The sequence below is a fragment of the Rana temporaria genome, chromosome 1 (assembly GCF_905171775.1).
Source record: "Rana temporaria chromosome 1, aRanTem1.1, whole genome shotgun sequence".
NCBI classification, from domain to species: Eukaryota; Metazoa; Chordata; class Amphibia; order Anura; family Ranidae; genus Rana; species Rana temporaria.
The window spans coordinates 448,777,847-448,801,101 of NC_053489.1; the positions used below are offsets into that span (position 1 = coordinate 448,777,847).

At 44.8% G+C, this 23,255-nt stretch overlaps 1 protein-coding gene across 3 annotated transcripts in view; it reads left to right on the forward strand.

Moving 5' to 3' along the window:
- Nucleotides 1-23,255, forward strand: part of RANBP3 (RAN binding protein 3) — an 83,454-nt gene that overhangs the window by 58,684 nt on the left and 1,515 nt on the right. For all 3 annotated transcript variants that reach the window (XM_040327290.1, XM_040327298.1, XM_040327308.1), the window contains 7 exons: nt 6-106; nt 4,064-4,142; nt 8,127-8,226; nt 8,311-8,435; nt 10,466-10,586; nt 15,118-15,260; nt 15,343-15,523. In XM_040327290.1, the coding sequence (XP_040183224.1) occupies nt 6-106; nt 4,064-4,142; nt 8,127-8,226; nt 8,311-8,435; nt 10,466-10,586; nt 15,118-15,260; nt 15,343-15,523 (850 nt within the window). The remainder of the gene's footprint in view (nt 1-5; nt 107-4,063; nt 4,143-8,126; nt 8,227-8,310; nt 8,436-10,465; nt 10,587-15,117; nt 15,261-15,342; nt 15,524-23,255) is intronic.

The window sequence follows — 23,255 nt, forward strand, 5'->3', positions numbered from 1 at the left end:
CGTAGCTTGGAGCAGAAAAAGATTCACTTGATGGGGAAAAGTCTGGCCCACAGAGTGCTGACGCTCCAGCGCAGACTAACTACTTCCTACAGTATATTAGCTCCAGGTGAGGTCCTCCTGAATGCAGATTAGCGTTGGAGCAGTATGGGTGCAGTCGCTATTTATGGAATCCCACACTATTGGCTTTGCTGTTCCCTGGGGAAAAAGGTGTGGGGGGCTGCCTGGTCTATCTATCTATCTATCTATCTATCTATCTATCTATCTATCTATCTATCTATCTATCTATCTATCTATCTATCTATCTATCTTATTTTTGAAAAGATATGGACTATAATAGGCTTAAACAAATGTGTTTTGGAACAACACTGGCTCTAATACACAAGAGGTGCCAGCTTCATCAGAGCCAGTAAAAGGCCACATACATTTTCAGATTTTGTGTGAATGGGGAGCAAGTGCGTTGAATTTGGTGTTATCGCTCTCACTCTCTCATACTGGTCACTGGAAGTTCAACATGGCACCTCATGGCAAAGAACTCCGAGGATCATCTGTAAAAAATAATTGTTGCTCTACATAAAGATGGCCTAGGGTATAAAGGGATTTTTATATACAGCTTACCTGTAAAATCCTTTTCTTGGAGTACATCACGGGACACAGAGTCTTAACCATTACTATGTGGGTTATATGTTCTACCATCAGGTGCTGGACACTGGTGTAATCAATTAGAACAGGAAGTTCCCTCCCATACTGGGAGCTCCTCAGTTTTTGTAGCAAAGCAATAAGTGTCCCAATATCCCCAAACAAGAGGGGCGGGGACTCTGTGTCCCGTGATGTACTCCAAAAAAAGGATTTTACAGGTAAGCTGTATATAAAAATCCCTTTTTCTTTATCGTACATCACGGGACACAGAGTCTTAACCATTACTATGTGGGATGTCCGAAAGCAATGCTTTTTGAGGGGAGGGAGACACCAACAACGCAGACCGCCATCCGACATGAGGACCTCTAATGCTGCCTGCAGCATATTGTGCCAAAAATAAAGGCTGCATCCTCCTGCCATCTTACGCTCATCTGATAGGGACTAGTGAGCGTAAACACAATGACCAAGTTGTGGCCTAGCAAATCTGAGTCATAAAGGCTTGGTAATGCACCCCGTATGAAGTGCTTACTATTCTGGTAGGGTGCACCCCCAAAGAAACAGGGGGAAGCCCTCTCTTTAACCATGAGCCTGAATGATGAATCTACATTTGACAATAGTTGAATTTAGACGCTGCCTGCCCCTTCCTGGGGCCTCCTGGTAGCACAACAACATCAGTCTTCCGTATCCGAGCAGCCGTTTCAGATAGGCCTTGACCTCTCTTACTCTAACGAGAGAGAGTGTAGCCATTTAAATAACTGATCTGAACATTGCCAGCCCACATCTAGGGTCTTCTGGCAGCAAAACCAAACGTTGGGTTTCCATATCCGAAAACCCTCAGATCTTTAACTTCTCTCATCTCTATTGAGAGAAAGCAATAACCTTTCCTTCCGTGGACCAAAGTCTTGGAAAAAAAAAAAAAAAAAAAAAGGAAGGCAAGAATATCTTGGGTTCAAATGAACACTAGATCCTTCTAGTAAATAAGGTTTGGGTGAGGATTTAACATCACCCTTCTTGAGAAAATAATTAAGTATGGCTCTATACAAAGAAAGTTGCCAATACTTTCTTGCGGCTGCAACCGCAACCAAGAACACCAATTTCCTCCTTAGAAGGATGAAGGGAATTATGGTGCATCAGCCCAAGGTGCCGACCCTGTAAGCTTGACAACACTAGATCCAATCTTCCGAGCCCAAGGGCGACCTAACTGGCGGATTTATACACGTCACCCCTTGTATAACGGCCCGGGTCAAGAGTGTGACACAAGCGACCTTTGAAAATAATGACAAGGCCGAGATCGGATCCTTGATGGAACTTAAGGCTAGCTCCACGTCCTTTCCAATGTAGGAAGGCAAGAACTTTACCTATGACATACTACCAAGGATGTCACCCCTTGGTTTCACACCAGGAACATGGGCCTTCCAGATCCTAGGATATCTGGTCCTGGAGGCCAGCTGTCCTGTATGAATCAAGGTAACTGCCGCTGATTCTGAACGCCCCGATCCTTAAGAATGCGGGCTAACAGCCAGACCATTAATACCACATGTATGCAAGACAGGATGTAACCCTGCAAAGCAGGCCTGGACAGACTGGGATCCTAACCCAGGAGTTCCAGATACTTGACAATGCTGGATTCCCCTAGGCCCAGCCATGCTACTGACTGATGCGTCAGCAGGAGTTTGCCTCGGTATGCCATTACTGCTATATCCTGGGCGTTTAGACCTGCTAGAGGCCAGGCACGGAGGTTACCCAAGGAGTAAGCCATCAACTAGAGACAGAGCTGATCCCCTGCATAATGCAGACAACCTCGGCAGTCCCGTATAAATATATATGCAGATGGCTCCCCCTATGTGCATGTGGCAAGCATTAATGCCACATGCCTCTATGGAAGCGTGTGCTCATGGAAGCATGAATTCATACAAATATGTTTTAACAAAAAAAGGGGGCGTGCAGTATACACACATACATATAGCATGTGTGCTATGAACAAGTATTTTGCAAGTAAGTATGCGCTCTGAACGTGCTATGCAGCATTGTGCAACATGCACTCCTGCAGACACGTGTTTCTATGTAGGCCCAAGGAATCCTGTTAAAATAAGGAACCTAATTATCATGCCTCATTAAGCAACCATGCAAAACTTATGCGAATCAGCATTTTTCATGCGATCAAACATCTTATGCATATTTAGCACCCCTGTGCGGACAAGTAGCCTTGTGAGACCAAGGACTCTTGTATTACCAAGCACCACTGTGCGATCCAGCATTTTATGCAATCAAGCATTTTATGCGATCCTGGGCATTTCTGCGGACACACCCTCTCTGTGGTACCATCTATGCCTGGGTAATCCTGGGACGGGTTATCTGTCTATCAAAGTTTCTGGGCAAGAGGGAGTGTCTATACATGAGGCGCGGCGGGGGAACACACAGCTATTCAAATGAAAGCTGTTGTGTTCCCCAAGCGCAAATTAACTGGATGGCGGGGGGGGGGCTTGGCTTTGTCTTGGGGGACTAGGTGGCAGCGGCAGCAGCTCTCCTCTCCTCCATACGAGGACTGCTCTGCTCCGCTCTCCGCCCCCTCTCCATCCGCACTCCACCCCCTCTCCACCAGCTCTCGGGGGGATCGGGTCAGGCATCGGGAGCATTTGCGCGAGTACAAGTACTCGCGCAAATGCTCAGTATCGGTCCCGATACTAGTATCGGTTTCAGGACAACCCTACTATTTAGCTTTTTTTCAGTAAAAAAAACAAATAACTTAAAGCGGTTGTAAAACTCGGACATGAAATGTGAATAAAGCATATCTCTTTTATAGTGTGTACTTGTCTCATTTCACAGCACTAAGTGTCATTTTTCTCTGCCGCCTCATTCCTCTGCCATCTGCATAACTGACAAATTTTCCTAAACCCAAGAGAAAAAAAGATGATGGGGGAGGGATTTCCAGCACACAGTCTGTGATATACAGCCTTCGCTTTGTTCCTGTGTGCTGTGTGAAGGGAGGGGGGTTAATGTCCCTTCCTTTCAATCGGCTCTCACTGATATCTGCAGAGTGTAATTTAATGTCCCTGCCCCCTGCTTTCTGAAAGCTCAAACAAGCTGTATAAATTCAACACTTTGCATTGATGTAGAGGAGAGAGGGCTGCAGAGAAACAGGTACAACTTGTGTAGGGGTATTTGCTTAATCTCTGTATACCAGATGCTAGTCTTTTCACTAGATCTATAACCACCAAGTGGTTTGGTTTACAACCACTTTAATCAACCACTTTAATTCCAAGTGTGTTACAAGCAAGGCTTTTTTTTTCTTTTTTAAACCTATGCACTGGTACCCTTTTTGCCTTTTGGTTTTATTGAACAAAAATGTCTTTCCTCTGTTTTGCTATGTTTTTTTTTTTTTTTTTTTTTTTTTTCCTAATTTACCCAGTTTGTTTCTCTTTTATAGCTTGGAGAATTCGGCGCACAAAGCAGAAGCAGCAAGTAACAAGTTTGTGTTTGGACAAAATATGATTGAGCGAGTTCTGGTGAGTATCATCTCTGATACAAATGTGGATTCCACAGCATTGCAGTGCACTAGTTATAATGTTACAGGTTTTCATTTTTCCCACGTATTTTCTGCAGGACAGTGGGGTTCCCCTACGTGGAGAACATGCAGATCTTGTTGTCTTCCCTACATTACATGCTAAGCTTTCTTTTGGCATGGCCTTGGAAACCTATTCGGTGTGTTTCTAAAACTGTCCTGCCCTAGTGCATCTCGGCTCAATCTAGAAAGCGCTGGCTTTTTATAGGATGGGCTGTGTGCATCAAAACCAGATGACTGGTTTCTACATGAGTAACCTATTGGTGTTCCGTAACACTGCTGATAAAGTGGATTGGCTGGGCTTCTCTGCAGGGACACCTATGCCAATGGTCAGTGTGAGGAAGTGGAACATGTATGATGATTTTTCCACACTGCTTCAAAGTCAAAGACCTCAGTAAATCAAATTCACACAGAATTTTCAAATTTTTTTTATATTTTTTTCTTTTGGGAATTCCAGCCTAAACATAAGAATTCTCCTATAGCAGAGATGTTTTTTTAAAGCGGAACTAAAGTTTCAGAGCAGCTAGGAGCTGTTGCATAATGTGCAAGTACGCTTGACATTTGACCATTATGGCACGCTAATCCTACATGTTGTTTGTTGCTCTGTCACTGATGCTTCCATCTCCTGCCAGATTTCTTCGGATCTGGAGTCTTCAACTATCTTGATTGATTGGTCAGGGATGACTTGGTTCCCACGTATGCACATGGGAGTTACTTTATCCCGACGCCCACTCATCCAACTGTGCATGGCTCCGGGAACAATTTGTAAGTAAAATATGCTAGCAGGCACTGAAGAAGCATTTATGACAAATTACATTCTCCTTTTTTTTTTTTTTTTTTTTTTACATTTTTATTCTGCTTGTAATTCGCTTGTCTTCACTACATTACATGCTAAACTTTCATTATGTGGGCTGTGTTGCAGTAAAAACAGATGACCGATTTGTGCATTTGTAGCCTCGTACTCCTGGAGACGTGTGTTTTTTTTTTTTTTAAACCATTGAAGTCTGACTTTTCTATCAAAATCTGAATGCTTATTGCTTTGTGCTACCTAGCCGTTTCCAAATTGGCTATTCTTGTTGTGTACCTCTGGTCCGTACCCAGACCACATTTTTGGGGGTTTATTTTTATTTATTTATTACAGGTACTTGTATAGCACTGTCAATTTATGCAGCACATATACTGTACCCTCCCCTAACTTTAAGGTTGGTCTGTAATGTTTGCTTTGGGCACTGGAGCCTGCATTTTGATGCTCACCTTGGTGGGGAGTGCTATGTATAAATTCCGCTAGAGGGTGTTCTAGTGATCCAGGACCATGCTCCATTTCTGTGGTTCTCAGACCCTGAAGACTTCTTTCCTGCGCACAAAAAAAACATTAATTTTGCGCTCCTGGGGATCTCCTCACTAGCAGATCCCAAAGGCAAGGGGCCTAATAGCATGCAGTCGGCAGACAGCTTACAGGATGCACAGAACACTGCCCAGGGTGATGGCGGTTTCATTGTCCCAGAGCAATATCCTATTCTGATACTGCACTCCTCATCTTGCTCTCTCTCCCCGAGCATCCATCATGTGACCTTTCTGACAAAAGCAGACTCCTCTGCTTTTTATATCTTAATTCTTTGGAAAGCTTTCAGCATGTCTAGAACCCTTGATTTCCAGATGCTGGGAATACTGCATGTTTATTTTCCCATACACACACTAATTAGTGCACTAAGTGTTAGGTTTGACCTCATACCATTGCGGTGGGGTGTCACCCTGGCTCGCCCCAGTCCTCCCTCCGCCTCTCCTCCCTTCTCAAAGAGCTGCGATCTCCATGTGTCACGGAGCTGAATTTAAAGGGGCCGCAGTAACAATGTCCCACCTCCTGTGACAGGCGGCACACTGATCCATTGGTGAGACTTTAAATCAGTGTGACGTGATCACAGGAGGCGAGATGTTGCGGTCCGGGCAATTCAAATAAAGATCCATGACGCACTAAGATCTGGGCACTGGTGAGGCTGCAGCTGACGGGCACCATCTCCTGTATCATGTCTGTAGTCTCTGACCATCTCCTGTATCACGTCTGTAGTCTCTGACCATCTCCTGTATCACGTCTGTAGTCTCTGACCATCTCCTGTATCACGTCTGTAGTCTCTGACCATCTCCTGTATCATGTCTGTAGTCTCTGAACATCTCCTGTATCAGAAGGTTAGAGACTGTGGACATGATACAAGAGATGGTTAGAGACAGCAGACTGCATTTTTCTTAAACTTTTTTGCACGAAAGGTGGCAATAATGGCCAACATTAAATTTAAATATTAACTTTGATATTAATTAAAAAGTTTAAATATAAGACAATTTTTTTTGTGTGTGTGTGTGTGTATATATATATATATAATTTTTTTTTTTTAAAGTCATTTTCGGTATCGGTTTTTGGCCTAGTGCGTCCTTCAGTTTTGGTTTCAGCACCAAAATTTCCATTCGGTTCACCCCTACAGTTTTTGGTAAATCCTAAAGGAAAATTGTATAATGTATAGCCCTTAAAGGGGTTGTAAGGGTTTGTCACTGGGGAAGACCAAGAAGAGGAAAGACCCAGCGGTGAGAGGAGGTCCGGGATGCTGCTGCGCCGGATGGATGGATCTTCACATCGCCGGAGCGGAGATCACCCGACGCTGGATCTTCTCATCGCGGGAGATCACCCGCACCCGTCGCAGGATCAGGACAACGCTGGAAGCCGGGAACGAGTGGATTTTTCAGCGCTGGAGTTTTTTTTTTTTTTTTTTTTTTTTTTAATAAAGGACTTTATTCTTTTGTGTCAGTGTGTTTTTTTACAATACTTTTTACTTCCTTCGTGAAATGGTATGCCTATATTCTGGTCTCCCACTTTTTCTGTGGGAGACCAGAACTTCCACTTTGTGACCCTGCCATTCGGGCAGCCCCCCCCCGCACACCAAGTTTCACAAAGGTTTCTTACCCCTGGCTGTTAACAAACCCAGGTCATTCATGTTATCTAGATGTGAATTTTTTGGACAGTGCTAGGACAGTGCATTTCTTTGTCAAGTCAAATGAATTGACAAACTAGAAACTGCTACAAAACACAATGTCATGGCAGCCAAGACGCCCTTCTTACTACCTGGATAAAGCTACACAGCCGATGTGTTCTACAGACAGTCTTGTTTTCTTCTGCATCCTACAGTGAACTCTCGTCGCCACCAAATTATGGACTGGGTTTTCGCACTTCCACTGCCCTGCAAGTTCATTCTATGCCCTAAAATTAACGTTTACATTTTTTATTGAAAATTTGCGTTTCATAAACCACTGTGATAATGTAAAAATTAACGACTACGATTTTTTGCTCTTTCCTGGGTGTGTGCTTTTTTTTTTTTTTTTTTTTTTTTTTTTAACGTGTGCAAAAAAGGAAAAATGGCTCTGGCATCGAAGTTGTTAAGGATGCCTTGCTGGTCACCATCACATCTGTTAGACATGTTTCTGAGTTAGGCCCTTTACAAGAGAGAGCTTCTATTTCTCGTGGGCCAGTTCTCAGTTGGTATGTTGTTGCCCACCCTCAGTTTATTTGTTTGGGTGCACCCAATAGTCTACAAATACCAGGCATGTACTGTATAAATAAGATGATAGGAATTTTGACTTGCCTGTAATTTTGTTATCGAGGAGAGCAAGGCGCACAGGTCTCTCCCTTCTGTGCCTTTCATTATCGCTTGCTAAAAAACCTGGAGCCTCAGAGTGGGCAGGATTATATGGATATGCTTTAGGGGCAGCCCTAGCAAAATATTTCAGTGTTTAATCACCCACCTGAAGGTAGGAACATATTACCCATGATCTATAAATACCAGTCTTGTACTGTACTCCAAAATATAGAATTTAGTGTGTGTTTTTTTTTTTTTTTTTTTCTCTTCCGCTTTTTAACCATCAAGTCAACCACCTTCTGTTTTAGAGTCCGCCCAAAGTAGAGGCAAGTTCTGATAGCAATAAGGAAAATTCTGGTCTGGATTCTGGTTCAGAGGGGTCTTCGTTGGAAAATACCCCAGACAAATGTAAGCTGTATGTGTGTGATATTTTTTTATTTCTGGGTCATATGATATGAAATGTACTCATGATGTCTTTTGAATGTCTTGTAGCCAATAACATCTCTGAATCACTAGCGGAATCTGCAGCTGCTTACACAAAGGCCACAGCAAAACGGTGTTTACTGGAAAAAGTGGAAGTGATCACAGGAGAAGAAGCAGAGAGTAATGTACTACAAGTAAGGAGACAGCAGCGGTCCGCACAGCCTTACTACCATTCTTTCTGGAAGGATTGGTTGGTGTGCATTAAAGTGGAAATAAATAACACATTTTGTAGCCTACAACCTATTGGCATATTTGTACCTTATGGCACACTTTTATCTTGAGATTCACCCTCTTAGCTATGCAAAGGCTGTGGTCGCTATTGTCACTGGTGATTCCATCTTGGGCTAGTCTTCTGGGTTCTTTTGGTTGTCTTAATTGCCTGGGCTCAATGCACACATAGGTAAAAAAAAACATGATGTGGTGTGAACAAGGGCACACAGAGAACAATTGCCCATCTTAAAGCTCAGTTCACACTGGTACAATGTGGGAAACCCTGCAAATCTGGTGCGGCTTCCCGCATCGCACCTGAATCGCAGGCAGTTCACACTGCCTTATGCGAACCGCTGGGAGTGTCAATATTAAGTTGATGACACTCCCAGATCGGATCGCAGTGCGAACTGTGAATTCGGACAGGAATCGGATTGCATGGGCGTGAGAACCCATGCGATCTGATTCTGGCGCAGACAAACAAAAAAGGGTCTTAATGGCGGCGATCAGCTTTTTTTTTTTTTTTTTGTGACTGCGACATTATGGCGGACACTTGGGACAATTTTTGACACATTTTTGGGACCATTGTCATTTTCACAGCAAAAAATGCATTTAAATTGCATTGTTTATTGTGAAAATTACAGTTGCAGTTTGGGAGTTAACCACAGGGGGCGCTGAAGGAGTTATGCTTCACCTAGTGTGTGTTTACAACTGTAGGGGGGTGTGGCTGTAGGTCTGACGTCATCGATTGTGTCTCCCTATAAAAGGGATGACACGATCGATGCAGCCGCCACAGTGAAGCACGGGGAAGCCGTGTTTACATACGGCTCTCCCCGTTCTTCAACCCCGGGGGAGCGATCGCGAGGGGGCGGCTAGAAACGAATAGCCGCGCCCTCATCCCGGATCGCTCCCCGACGATTTCCGACCGCCCATATGCCTGTACGTGCCATTCTGTGGACGTACATATACATGCGGCGGTCGTTAAGCGGTTAAACAAAAAAAGAGCGACAATTTTGAAAAAGTAAAATAAAAATTTCTTGCTATACTAAATATCCCAAAACAAATAATAATAATTTCTTCCTCAGTTTAGGCCAATATGTATTCTGCTACATGTGTTTGGTATAAAAAAAAATCGCAATACACGTATATTGATTGGTTTGTGCAAAAGTTCTAGTGTCTTCAAACTTTGGGATAGATTTATGGCATTTTTAACTGGTAATGGTGGTGATCTGCAATTAATACAGCAATCAGAGCTAAAAATGGTCACTAATTATTGTATAGATGTCACTGGCAGGGAAGGGGTTAACACTGGGCGATTAAGGTTTTTAAGTGTGTTCCCTGAGAGGTGTTGCTAACTGTATGGGCTAACTGGAGGAGGAGAAGAGAGAGATAGTCTGTTCCTAATCACTAGGAACAGACTATCTCTTTCTCCTCCCGGGACAGAACGGGGATCTGTTGGTTCACACTGACAGATCCCCCTTCTTCCTGTTTCTGTAGCTATCGAAAATAGTTAGACCGCCGGACCGGTTGGCTCCTTGCTCGCGAATGGGCATGCCCACAAATTGATGTGTTCCTCGACCGACGTACAATGTCGACGATTCGTGCAGAGGAGCCAACCTGCCACAGTACAACTGCGGCGGGCGGTCTGTAAATCTTTTAAGGGAGTTTTCCTTTCACTTCCTGTGAGTGTCTAGGAAATTAAAGGGAACTCTTCCTAGTGATTCTAGCCATCCCCACTGTTTCCAAAACTTGATAAAAAAAACTTTTGATAAATCTGTATATGGTACATGAGTCCTATTTAAAGATACTTTATATCCTCTTTTGAAAAATAGTTTTTCTGTAAGCAGGCAGCATTGACTTGCTTTCTGCTATGTGCACATTTGGGTTATGGGAAATGATTTGTCTCATAATGTTTGTGTCCCTTTTTTTAAATGTTTTATTTGTTTTGTGGCAACAGATCCAGTGCAAACTGTTTGTGTTTGATAAAGTGTCTCAGTCTTGGGTAGAGAGGGGACGAGGTCTTCTCCGACTAAACGATATGGCCTCCACCGAAGATGGCACGTTGCAGTCTAGACTGGGTGAGTGTGTGTGTGTGTGTGTGTGTGTGTGTGTGTGTGTGTGTGTGTGTGTGTGTGTGTGTGTAGATTTAGATACCTATATGTATACATGGGTTGATTAACTAAAAGTTGAGAGTGCAAAATCTGGTGCAGCTGTGCATGGAAGTCGGTCAGCTTCTTATGCCCCATTCACATACTATAAGAAAACCAGGCGACCATTTTTATCTGTGTGTACACAACTTTCGAACACCGATTCCGACCTTTCCGAAACAAAAATTTCCAAAGGGACAAACTCCAAAATATTTCTTGTATGGGAACAGAGCAAACAATTTAATTTAAGAAATATCGGATACGAAAGAATGCACTCGATCAGAAACAAGTAACAACAACAACAACAACAAAAAAAGCCTTTGTCGTTCGAGCATTTTTGTACATTATTTTTATCCTAGGTTCCGATTTGCTGATAAAACATTGAAGGAAAACTGGCTGATCTTTCGCCCAAACAGAATTTTAGAAATGTTTGCAAATAAATTAAAAAGTAAAAACTGAATTTCCTATCAAATCCTTACCGTAATAATCTTTTCTTGATGGGCTCCATGGCAGCATACGTTTTGGGTAGAGCCGCCCTCGCTCCTCTCCCCATAGAACCCCACTCCCATAACTTTTCAGCCTGAGCTAGAGGCCGTGTTCTGTAACTAGCCTACTAATGATGCAGGAAGGGAGCTCCTGCTGCCATTCAGCCCATCAGGAAAAGAAAATTACAGTAAGTATTAGATGGGAAATGTTCTGTTTTCCCGACAGGCTCCATGGCAGCATAAATTTGGGAACTAACTAGGCCAATAAAAAGGGGATGACAAAAAAAGTAAGGTTTCCAACAGAAACCTTTATGAATAGATACTAAGAGAATAAGGAAGCTAGCTACACACCACAATGAGCCAGAACAGCCTTAATAGAAGACATGCCACCCCCTACAAATATTCCTGGTGCCCTTTTCACAGGGAGTCCATGAATCCTACACACTCCTGGTTGAGTGTGTTAGCACTGCTTCCCTAGGAATCAAGTTCTAAGCTCTATAAGCCTACTGGCTAGCTGGAATGACCTATCCAGCGATGATTCTAGATTATATCATTGTCCTGCTGGTCCTGCTAGAGAGAGTTACAAATATGGCCTAAAACTCTGTGCTTGAGAGCATGCTCAAAGTATCCCCAATATGCATGGCCTGGAACTAGCTTTCTTTGTTGGTCCTGCATATGAAAGGAACAAAGCTTTTGTTCTCATAGGCTGCCGATTACAACCCAGTATGGATATAAACACTACCCATACTAGGCAGAATGACAACAAGGTTCCCTCCATGGCAAGAAGGCCCAGATCATGGCAAACCACATGACTGAGGAAAAAAGAACCCATAGAGGGTCTGCCTTCATGAATGAACCTTTACTTTAAACTGGACTGAAAGAGATCCCATCTGAAAGAGCAAACTTCCAAAGGTCCCGATTCTGGCAAACTTCCTGCTGAGGAATGTAGCCCCTGAGAGAATGACCTCATGGCTCAATCCCTACTCCAACTTGCCTGGAGGTGATCCCACCTGGAGCTGTATGTCGCCAAAGGATCCTTTCTAGCATATAGATTTGGTCTTGGCAAACTTCCCAGCTGAAGAGCTATCCCTTAGAGTTCATGTCTTCATAGCTCAGTCTTTACCCAAGCTGGACTGAAAAGAGGTCTCATCTGGGGCTGGCAAGGAAGTCCAGAGCAAGTAGTAAATCCCACCTAGAGAATCTTGGCTTTCATTTGAGTCTCAGATGCATCCCCCCATCAAAGTATTGGATTAGTAAAGGATAGTCTACCCATTGGATATGACGGGGACTGCAGAGATATGCCCTTTAAGAAAACTTTAGAATAATTTTGAAGTTCAGAATGCACCTGACCAGAGGACTGAAGCAAAAGAAAACCAAGCAGTCCAAACTGAACAAGCTTTATTCAAATCCTTTTGTAGGATTTATAAATATTGGCTTGGAGAAATAGGCAAGCCTGATCAGTGTCTTTCTGCCAGGATGAGAAACTGGAAGAGATGAACAAGGGTGGAGTATTGCACTCTATGACAAAGGAACTCATCCGAGAGAAAGGACTTCAACTCGATAACCCGGTATCAAAGGCAGGAACCAAGGCCTGTTTGGTCGATGGGGAATTACTGCAATAGTTTCCACAGTCTTTGGTAACAGACCCCAAAAAGCTGTATATGGTTTGCTTCTGAGACCTTTACTGATCTGCCACAGCATCTGCACCCAGGGCTTGGCCCAGACCCCGATGTAAAAGCTTTCCAGCTTGTAACAGTAAGGATATGCTAGTAGACCTAACCCAGACCTCTTGTCCAGAGATGAAATCCACTTTGAGGAACCTAGATGTAGGAACCACTTGTTGCTCAATTGGGCCACAGAATATGGATTTTCCCCAGAAGTTTTGTATGTAGACTCAAATGAGATGATAAAGAAATTCTACTCCACCCAGATCAGTGATCTCTATCTCTTCTCGGTGAACTAACCCTTCAGGTTCTGACCTGCCCCCTGATGTTGTTCAGGCTCACTGGAGACTAAGGCCCCTTTCACACGGGGCGGATCATTAATGATCCGCCTCCTTATGTCCGTAAGCTCATCGGGGATCGCTTTATATATCCCCGCTGAGCCGGCGGATGACAGAGGTCCCTGCACACTGTGCAGGGACCGCCCTGTCTTTTTTCCGCTCTCCCCTATGGGGGGAGCGGATGAACACGGACCGTATGTCCGTGTTCATCCGATCCGCTCTGCAGACAGAAGAAAAAATAGTATTTCTCTTCCGTCTGCAAAATCGGATGTTTGCGGAGGCGAACGATTACGGGTGTCAGCGGATGTTCATCCGCTGACACCTGCAATCACATAGGGACCAATGTATGTCCCTTTTTAATCCGCAAACGGATGGATGAAAAAGCGGACATATGGTCTGCACGTGTGAAAGGGGCCTAAAAGGCCTGATGTCAGGTGACAAAAGGCAAAGGGAGCATAAACAATCTGGCTAGAAAAACAGAATGTTCAAAACAACTTCCCAACCGGGGCGTTCTACTGGCAATACAACTGTCCGACAGGTGAGTTCCACTGGCAATATGTCAGCAGCACAGATTTTTAACTGCCTGCGCCCAAGGTTTCATCTGCCTGTTTGCGAGACATGAATAGCTGGGTGCATGATGAACATTAGTGAAAAAAAACCTTTCAGGACTGGAGGCCATTTCCATTGAGCACACCACAATATTAGGGATGTGAGAAACCATGGTCCTAATCATCGGGTATTAAGACGCTGACAGGTGAGGAGAGGAAAGCCAGGATTAATCAGCGTCCTACCACCAGTTTGCTCTAGTGGCAAAAACAATGTACCACGAACCGTGATGAATTAAGCTCTCTGATACACAAGGAGTCACATGACCCTTTTGAAAGAATAGCCAGCCAATCTCTTGTAGGGTTCTGGGAACTTCCTCTGTATTCTTGACAGAGATCCATGTTTAGAGCGGGAGTACTCTTAAAATCACATCTGCTGGAATTGCCATCCCTAGAGACGGCCGGACCTGTTGCAGTAAGAAATAAATCCCAGCTAACATACTTAAGGTAGAATTATAATATTTTTTTTTTCTTTTCTTAAAAATGCAGAACATGTACAATTGCTGCACAAGCCCGCATGGCGTCTGGTCCCTTCTGCTGACCTCAAGCCAAACATACTCATGTAACCTAGACCGCTGTTATCAGGTCATCGGACCATCACAAAAGCCTGCCTGGGCCTGCCTGGGCCTTTGTTATGTAGGTATCGATCGACTGCGCTAGTGTGTGCCTTAACACCACCCCGTTGATTGCTGGGGTCTCTGGGACCACCAGAACTATCCTGGAAGACCTCTTTTGGACACTCTAGGACGCTCTTAACATCCGCACAGCTGTCCTGCATGAGACAACACTTCCAAAAGGTAGAATAACTTCCTACAAAATGGTCCTATGAGTGAGGAGGACAAAAAAAAGAACGCGCACTCTGGCTCAGCCTGAAAATTTATGGGCGTGGGGACCTATGGGGTAGGAGTGAGGGCGGGGCTACCCAAACATATGCTGCCATGGAGCCTGTCTGGAAAACTGAAATATCACATTGGCATAAGTGGGGAAAGAACTGAGGGGGGGTCTGAATACTAGGAGTGCACTGTATAAAGTGGTAAGATTAGCCTGGTAACAAAAAGGTCATCTTTTTCTTCATTCCTCTTCTCTCCCTCTTAAAGTATATATTGTAGATACATTTTACATATGCGGACCGGCCCTTATTTTCATTGGCTAGTAATTTACAGTCTTGCGTGTAATGCAACATTTTGGTCATAAGGCAAGTCTTATGTTACTGTACTGGTATTTAATGGCTGAATTCTGTGAAACACTAATTTCATAGCTTGAGCTTTAGACCTCTGTGTCCTCACAGTTGAGGAGGCCTATTCTGATTGTTTAGGACATGGAAAGGCAGCAATTGTTTAATCTTTTTATATGTGACTTTTCCTGCCCAGTGATGCGCACTCAAGGCAGTCTGCGATTAATTCTCAACACTAAGCTCTGGGCTCAGATGCAGATAGACAAAGCTAGTGAGAAGAGCATAAGGATTACTGCAATGGACACAGAAGACCAGGGTGTAAAAGTCTTTCTAATATCTGTGAGTATTTAACTGATTTTCATATTTTGTAGAATGTATCTCCTGCTTTACCTAAAGGAGCATGTTTCTTTTCTCTTTAAAGGCAAGCTCTAAAGACACGGGTCAGATTTTTGCTGCTATTCACCATCGCATCCTTGCTCTTAGGAGTCATGTAGAGCAGGAGACAGAGACCAAGTGCCCTGAACCAGTAAGGGAGGTGGCCCAGTGCAATGAGGAAGACAGTGATGATGATGTCCTTACGCCTGCTGTCTCAACCACAGTTGGTAAATATACTACCTGCACTGGAGTAGCCAGAGCAATTTTTAATATTTATTAAACTATGATGTGAAGCGATACTGCATTTCTTGGCAAGTCAATTTATTTATTAAAACATTTCAGAAACCTTGCCATGCATGGCTGTGATATTTATTCACAAACTTTCATGGAACATCCATTTTTTTTCTTTTAGGCAAGTTGTTCCAGTAAGGCTCTTTTACCTTAACCACTTGACCTTCGCAAGATTTACTCCTTTATGACCAGGCTATTTTATGTGGTGTGTCACTGCATTACTTTAACTGACAATTGCACGTTCATGCAATGCTGTACCCAAATTAACCACTTAAAGGGGTTGTAAAGGTAAAAGTTTTTTTACCTTCATGCATCCTATGCATGAAGGTAAAAAAACATCTGATAGCACCGCCCCCCCACCTCTCCACTCGAAAGTCCCGTGCGCATTCTCGTCGTCCTATTCGGTTCCTAGCCTGGCCGTTGATTGGCTAGGCTGGGCGGATTGATAGCAGTGCAGCCATTGGCTGGCGCTGCTGTCAATCACAGCGGATGACGCGGTGCGCCTGGGGGCGGGGCCGAGTGATACAGTCGGCGGCTATGGCTGCCGCTGTATCACGCTCGCAAAAGCTTTCCACCATGCGAGGGAGCTCGCATGAACGTGGAAAGCTTTTGCGAGGAGGAGCAGAGACAGCCGCCGAGGGACCCCAGAAGACACGGATCGGGGCCACTCTGTGCAAAACGAACTGCACAGCGGAGGCAAGTATAACATGTTGTTTTTAAACAAAGAAAATCTTGATTTTAGTGTCCCTTTTAAGGACCGACTCGCGTACATATACGTCGGCACATTAAAGATGAATATCTCGGTAACGGCAGCAGCTGCTACCACAACAGAGATATCCATCTTTTCCGTGGCCGGTCCTGTAAACGATAATGGTGGTCTCTGCGGCGGATTCGCCATGAGATCACAGTTATCGGCGGTGGGAGAGGGCCGCTCTCCCGCACCCTCCACTGCTTACCGGAGCCATCGGTAGCGTCGGAGGCGATCGGGTCCTTCTTCCTGCTTGCCATGGATATGAGTGAGGGCTAGATGGCCCCCACCCGTCTCCATAGCATAGCAGGGCGGAAGCGACGTCAAAACATCACTTCCGCCCATGCGTCTTAAAGGCACATTTTTTTGTTGTAATTTTTTTAAATGACCAAATGTTTTTTTCTTTATTATTATTTTATTAATTTTTTATTGCATTTTAGTCTAAATCTGAGGCCTTTTTACCCCAGATCTCATATTTAAGAGGACCTGTCATGCCTTTTTCTATTACAAGGGATTTTATTACTATTGGAAGCGAACGCATATGAAAACGGTGTTCAAACCGCACAAGTGAGGTATCGCCGCAATCGTTGGAGCGAGAGCAATAATTCTAGTCCTCCTCTGTAACTCAAAAGATGCAACCTATAGAATTTTTTAAATGTCACCTATGGAGATTTTTAAGGGTAAAAGTTTGACGCCATTCCACGAGCGGGCATAATTTTAAAGCGTGACGTGTTGGGTATCATTTTACTCGGCGTAACATTCTTTCACAATATATAAAAAAACTTTACTGTTGTCGTCTTATTTTTTAATTCAAAAAAGTGAATTCTTTCCAAAAAAAAGTGCGCTTGTAAGACCGCTGCGCAAATACGGTGTGACAAAAAGTATTGCAATGACCGCCATTTTATTCTCTAGGGTGTTAGAATTTTTTTATATATATATATATATATATATATATATATATATATATATATATATATATATATATATATATATATATATATAATGTGTGTGTGTGTGTGTGTTTGGGGATTTTCTAGCAAAAAAAAAAAAAACGGTTTTAAAACTTGTAAACACAAGTCTGAAAAACAGGCTCGGTCCCTAAAGCGGGGTTCCAACCACAATTAGCATTTGTGGTTTTTATAATATAAATCCAGTCACTTTTTTACAATGCTCCGCATAGTTATTCAAAAAAGATAGTTTATAAAACTATGTCCACACCGTTGTCATTTTGCTTGTGGGCATTGTGAAGCTCACAAGCACTTACCGTATTTATCGGCGTAGAACATGCACCCCTTTTTTTTTTTATAATAAATAACTTTGAAGCAATCTAAGCCAGTCTCTGGGGTGTCCCTCAGACTTTCCTGACAGATATAACATTATAGACCTTCGCTGCCCACAAGGGGATATTTGTCCTTCGTGCTGTGGAATACCTTGAGATATTTTTCATAATTATATTCATAGCTCAACTGCAGCCATAATCAGCTTGTGGACAGTGTCATAGCTAACATAAATTCCTTGCTCTGGAACACTTTTCAAGACAGCCAGGTGGGCTGGTATTTTCGGCAAGTTTGGGGAGTTTGTGTGTTTCACTGAGGGGACATGGAGCTCCTACAAAGAGAAAGGTTGCTGCTGATCCATTCAATATTATTCAGGAGTGAGTACAGTTCAGGGTCTATTTTTTTGACCTCTACACTTGCCTCTCACACATACCTCGGAGGGGAAGGAGGGGGACGAGCGCCCACCAGAAGTCGGAGCCGTCATCTCCACTCGGCTCTCACTCGGCTGTTAGGTCACACGCGCACAGTCCCGCCTCCGCCATCGGCATTGGACCATCTCCTGTGATAGACGGAACACTGGTCCAATGCTGGTGGCGGAGGCGGGGAATGTGTATGTGTGACGTCACTGCCAAGTGAGAGCCGACAGGAGATGATGGCTCAGTGATTTCCGGCGGGCGCCCATCCCCCTCCTTCACAGGAGATGGTCCGATGGCGGAGGCCCGGACTGTGCATGTGTGACGTGACAGCCGAGTGAGAGCCGAGAGGAGATGACAGCTCAGTGATTTCCGGCGGGCGCTCGTTCCCCTCCGAGGTATGCTATTGGCGTATAACACGCACCCACGATTTTCCCCTGATTTTATGGGGAAAAAAGTGCGTGTTATACGCCGATAAATACGGTACTTCCTGGAAGTCTTGGATGGGGAGTTATAATGGGGGAGCACACTGCATCCTGGGAAATTATGACACACGTTTCTCAGGAGTATTAGCGTGCTGAGGAGCCGAGGGAGATGTCCGAATCCTAGGTGATTCCAAAGGCAGATTTCGTGGGACCGCATAGCAACAGGCATTTCCAGGTGAGTATTTCTAGGTCTAATGAGCACAATAATGAAAAAAATTAATTTGGGATGGAAACTCCACTTTATATAAAAAAAAAAATCCCCCCTCAAAGAGTTTTATTTTGGTGGTATTTGATCACTATTGCTTTTTTTTTTTTTTTTTTGCGCTATAAACAAAAAAGGTATTTATTTACTTTCTGCTATAAACCCTATCCAATGAAAAAATTTAAATAGAATCAAATTTAGGCCAATATGTATTCTGCTACATATTTTTGGTAAAAAAATAAGCTTATGTTGATTGGTTACAATCTGCTTTGTTTACACTTAAATACAAAGCCAGTTCACTTGACAAAAGTTAAGAGAAGTGTGTGTTTTTTCCTTTTTTTTCTTTCTTTTCTTTGTTTAGTTTTTTTATTCATACTTGCTTATGTGGATGCAGCATCAGACAGATGCTACATCTGTCCCCTGCTCTGCACTGAGAACCGAGCCACCGAACATTACCGATGGCTCTATTCTCACAGATCTCAGAGGAGAGCTGCTGATTGTCGGTCAGCGTCTCTGCTCTCTGCTCCTCCACGCTCATTGGAGCGATGAGCTGTGGAGGGGCGGGTATTGGCCGTCTCAGCGGCTTGCTGAGATTGCTAAGTGGCTGACGGATCCAGACTTGAAAAGTCAGGATGACGCGCTGCCTCGACTGATGGCAGTGGCATCAGCGGAGAGCGGACTTCAGAACGATCTCTGCTGAAAACTGGTCACAGGAGTGCAAAACGAATTGCACTCCTGTGACCCAGAGGAGAAGCTCAGGCTGGACTTTTCCTTTTTAAATCCTTTTAGGATGTTGTAACAAATGTACCATTGTAATATTGTTGTTCCTCTCTATTCTGGTGACTACTCAGGAATTTCTATCACTTCTTGTTTCAACAGACCAGAGACCTTGTGCTATCTAGATGTACCCAAACTGTAATATATATATATATTAATTATGCCTTACACACTGCTCTTATGAGGTGACTAATTGCAAGTACCTAAAATGCTGAGCTTGTAAAAACTGTATTTCTCTTTTCGACCATGGACGGACACAGCCTTCACAAATCTTGACATATGGGTTATGTTCCTGTTCATAAGAGAGGACTAGGCAGAACATGTTGGATATTTAAATACATGTTACTTTAACAGAGTTGACCAGCCTCGCCCAGGGGACTGTCCCTTCGGACATAACCCTCTACCATGCAGCCTCAGTTTTTTTCTGCCTTGCAGAGGAGAAGGACGTGGCTCCCTTTGGGCCCAGTGCCCTGAAGAAATGTTTTATTTTATTCTTGAGAGTCTTCTATCAACTGCCGGCTGGGTGTCAGGCTGGATAATATAGATCCTTGTAGTTTCCCCAGCCTGGCCATCGAGCGTGAGCAGACCTTAGCTACGCGCTGGGACGGCCACAACATACCCCATGACTCCAGGGGTGGTCGGTGGGCTTTTTGCTCCAGGGTCCACATATGACTGGGCTGTTTGCTGTCCCACTCATAGTGGACTAGGCCGACAGCTACTCCAACTCGGTTGTAGGCCTGTCCGGAACGCACCAGCAGGTCCTCGCATTGACGGGTAAGTACGGTTCCTCCTGCCTCGGCGGGTTGGAACAGCTGGGCATTCCTGGGATTAGGGGGTTCTCCTATCCTCCCTTTCCCCGCTCTCTGTCACATTTCCCCTTCTGCTCTAAAGGGCTCGCTGCGACCTGGGTGGACCTGTGGGGGGGCTCCGGGGGACTGTTGGGTGTCGGGGCCCGTTTTTTCTGGGGGGGTGCTCTGCCTCGTGGAAGTCCATACCTCGGCCTTCTTATACACATCGTTGGCGGTGCCAACGCCATTATTAGTATGTCTGCTGTTTCTATTGCATTTTCTTATTGGCGGCCATTTTGTCGTGGTCGCGCTGTGGCGCAGGTATATAATGTGGGCGGCCATTTTCTTGTGGTCGCGCCCTTTTTTTTCTCTGAGGCGTGTGGTGGCCATTTTGGTGTGGGTTTTTGGCCTCTAGTGTTGCCATCCTGAATGGTGCGCAGCACAATTCTCATCACAGATTATTCTCACACACACGCTGTGTACAGAGGGCGGGCAGCGGTGCTGAGCAGTCTCTTGCTGGATTGGTGAGTCCCCTGGGTAAGCCCCCCCCTGGGTACAGCAAGGAGGGTGGACTTGTCAGGTCTTGAATTGGTCCCTGAGAGCTGTCTGTGGTGTTATGGAGTCAGTGTCTGTTCCTTCTTCTCCAAACAGGCCAGAGGTGGCAGCTGGTGCTCCTGCACCTGCGGTTCCCATGGACACTTTGTCGGCAGTCCTGGAATCATTTGTTGCCAGGGTGGAAGTGGCGTGCGGGCGTAAGGGGGGTAAAAAGTGCCCCCTCCCCCCGCCATCCCTTTGGGAATGCTCTGACTCTGGGCCTGGCTGCGGCACAGGACCCCAGTTCTGGGTTGTCAGAGGATGTGAACCAGGATCTTCCTTGTGAGGAAGACCCCTTGCCTGGGTCAGTGCAGGACAGGGCACTTGTCAGTGCGCTTATCAATGCTGTGAGGGACTCCCTTAAAAGGGTTGTAAAGGTACAATTTTTTTTCCAAATGGCTTCCTTTACCTTAGTGCAGTCCTCCTTCACTTACCTCATCCTTCGATTTTGCTTTTAAATGTCCTTATTTCTTCTGAGAAATCCTCACTTCCTGTTCTTCTGTCTGTAACTCCACACAGTAATGCAAAGCTTTCTCCCTGGTGTGGAGTGTCGTGCTTGCCCCCTCCCTTGAGGGGGCAAGCAGGAGAGTCAGGATGCTCTCTACGTTGCAGAGAAAGGAACTGTGTGTTAGTGGGCGTCCTGACTCTCCTGCTTGCCCCCTCAATTGGAGGGGATGAGCACGACACTCCACACCAGGGAGAAGGTCTTGCATTACTGTGTGGAGTTACAGACAGAAAAACAGGAAGTGAGGATTTCTCAGAAAAAAAAAAGACATTTAAAAGCAAAATCGAAGGATGAGGTAAGTGAAGGAGGACTGCACTAAGGTAAAGGAAGCTATTTAGGGAATTTTTTTTTTTTACCTCTACATTTGGGCGGAAAGAAACGTGCCGTCTCTGTCGGCCGTCTACATTCCAGGCGTAGAAAACTGGCAGGCGGACTACCTAAGTCGCCAGATGCTGGACCAGGGGCAATGGTCGTTGCATCCGGAGGTGTTTCAACTCCTTTGCAGGAGGTGGGGCACACCGGACGTGGATCTCCTGGATTCTCGCCTCAATCACAAGGTGTTGAGGTTCGTGGCCAGGTCCAGAGATCCCTGGGCAGACGCGTCAGGTGCGTTGGGTGCCTTGTGGGGTCAGTGTCGGCTAATTCATGCCTTTCCCCCACAAGTTGCTTCCTCATCTTCTCCGCAGAGTGGAGTCTGAGGGTTCTTCAGGAACCTCCCTTTGAAAATATCAGAGAAATTCCTCTCTTGACACTATCTCAGAAGGTGGCCTTTTTAGTGGTCATTACATTGTTTTGCAAGTCGCCATACTTGGTCCTCCATTAGGATAAGGCAGTGCTGCACCTGCAGCCTTCCTTCCTTCCGAAGGTGGTTTCGGCTTTTCACCATAACAAGGACATTGTACTTCCATCCTTGTGTCCTCATCCGGCGCATCCTAAGGAGGTTGCACTTCATACTTTAGATGTGGTACGTCCCTTGTGGGTGTACCTGTCTGCTATGGCTCAGTTTCGGTGGTCTGACTCGCTATTTGTGTCGGTGTCTGGTCCATAAAAGGGCCTGGCGGTCTTGTCGGCCACCATTTCTCGTGGAACAGGCAGACCGTCATACAGCTCTTAAGGGGCGGGTGCCCCCCTTTCCGGTCACGGCACATTCAACCAGGGCAATTGGTGCTTCCTGGGCTTTCCAACATTAAGCGTCTGTCTCACAGGTGTGCAAAGTGGCGACTTGGTCGTCAGTGCACACCTTCTCCAAATTTTACAAGGTTGATGTGAGTGCATCTTCGGATGCTTCCTTCCGCCACAAGGTTTTGCAGACGGCTGTTTAAAGTTGCACCTCCTCTGTTGAGGAGCTCTGCTTGTTTTTGGGTGAAGTTTTTATAGATACTGTTCCCACCCATCGTTTTTTTTTTTTTTTACACTGCTTGGGGCAGTCCCATATGTCAAGATTTGTGAAGGCTGTGTCCGTCCATGGACAAAAAGAGAAAATAGGATTTTTTTTACTCGCCGTAAAATCCTTTTCTCCATGGACGGACACAGCACCCACCCCTCCTTTTTAGGTTTGTACTGCTTGTTACGAACTGAGGCTGCATGCTGCAGGGCAGAGGGTTATGTCCGGAGGGACTGCCCCCTGGGCGGGGCTGTTCAACTCTGTTAAAGTAACATGTATTTAAATATCTAACATGTTCTGCCTAGTCCTCTCCTATGAACAGGAACATAACCCATATGTCAAGATTTGTGAAGGCTGTGTCCGTCCATATACAACAGAGAAAAGGATTTTACGGTGAGTGCAAAAAATCCTATTATTCCCATAGTGGTTGCAGTGCAAAATGTAATTTAATTAGTTCTCCTCCAAAAACTTTTGATACTTTCCCAGTTTCTTGCA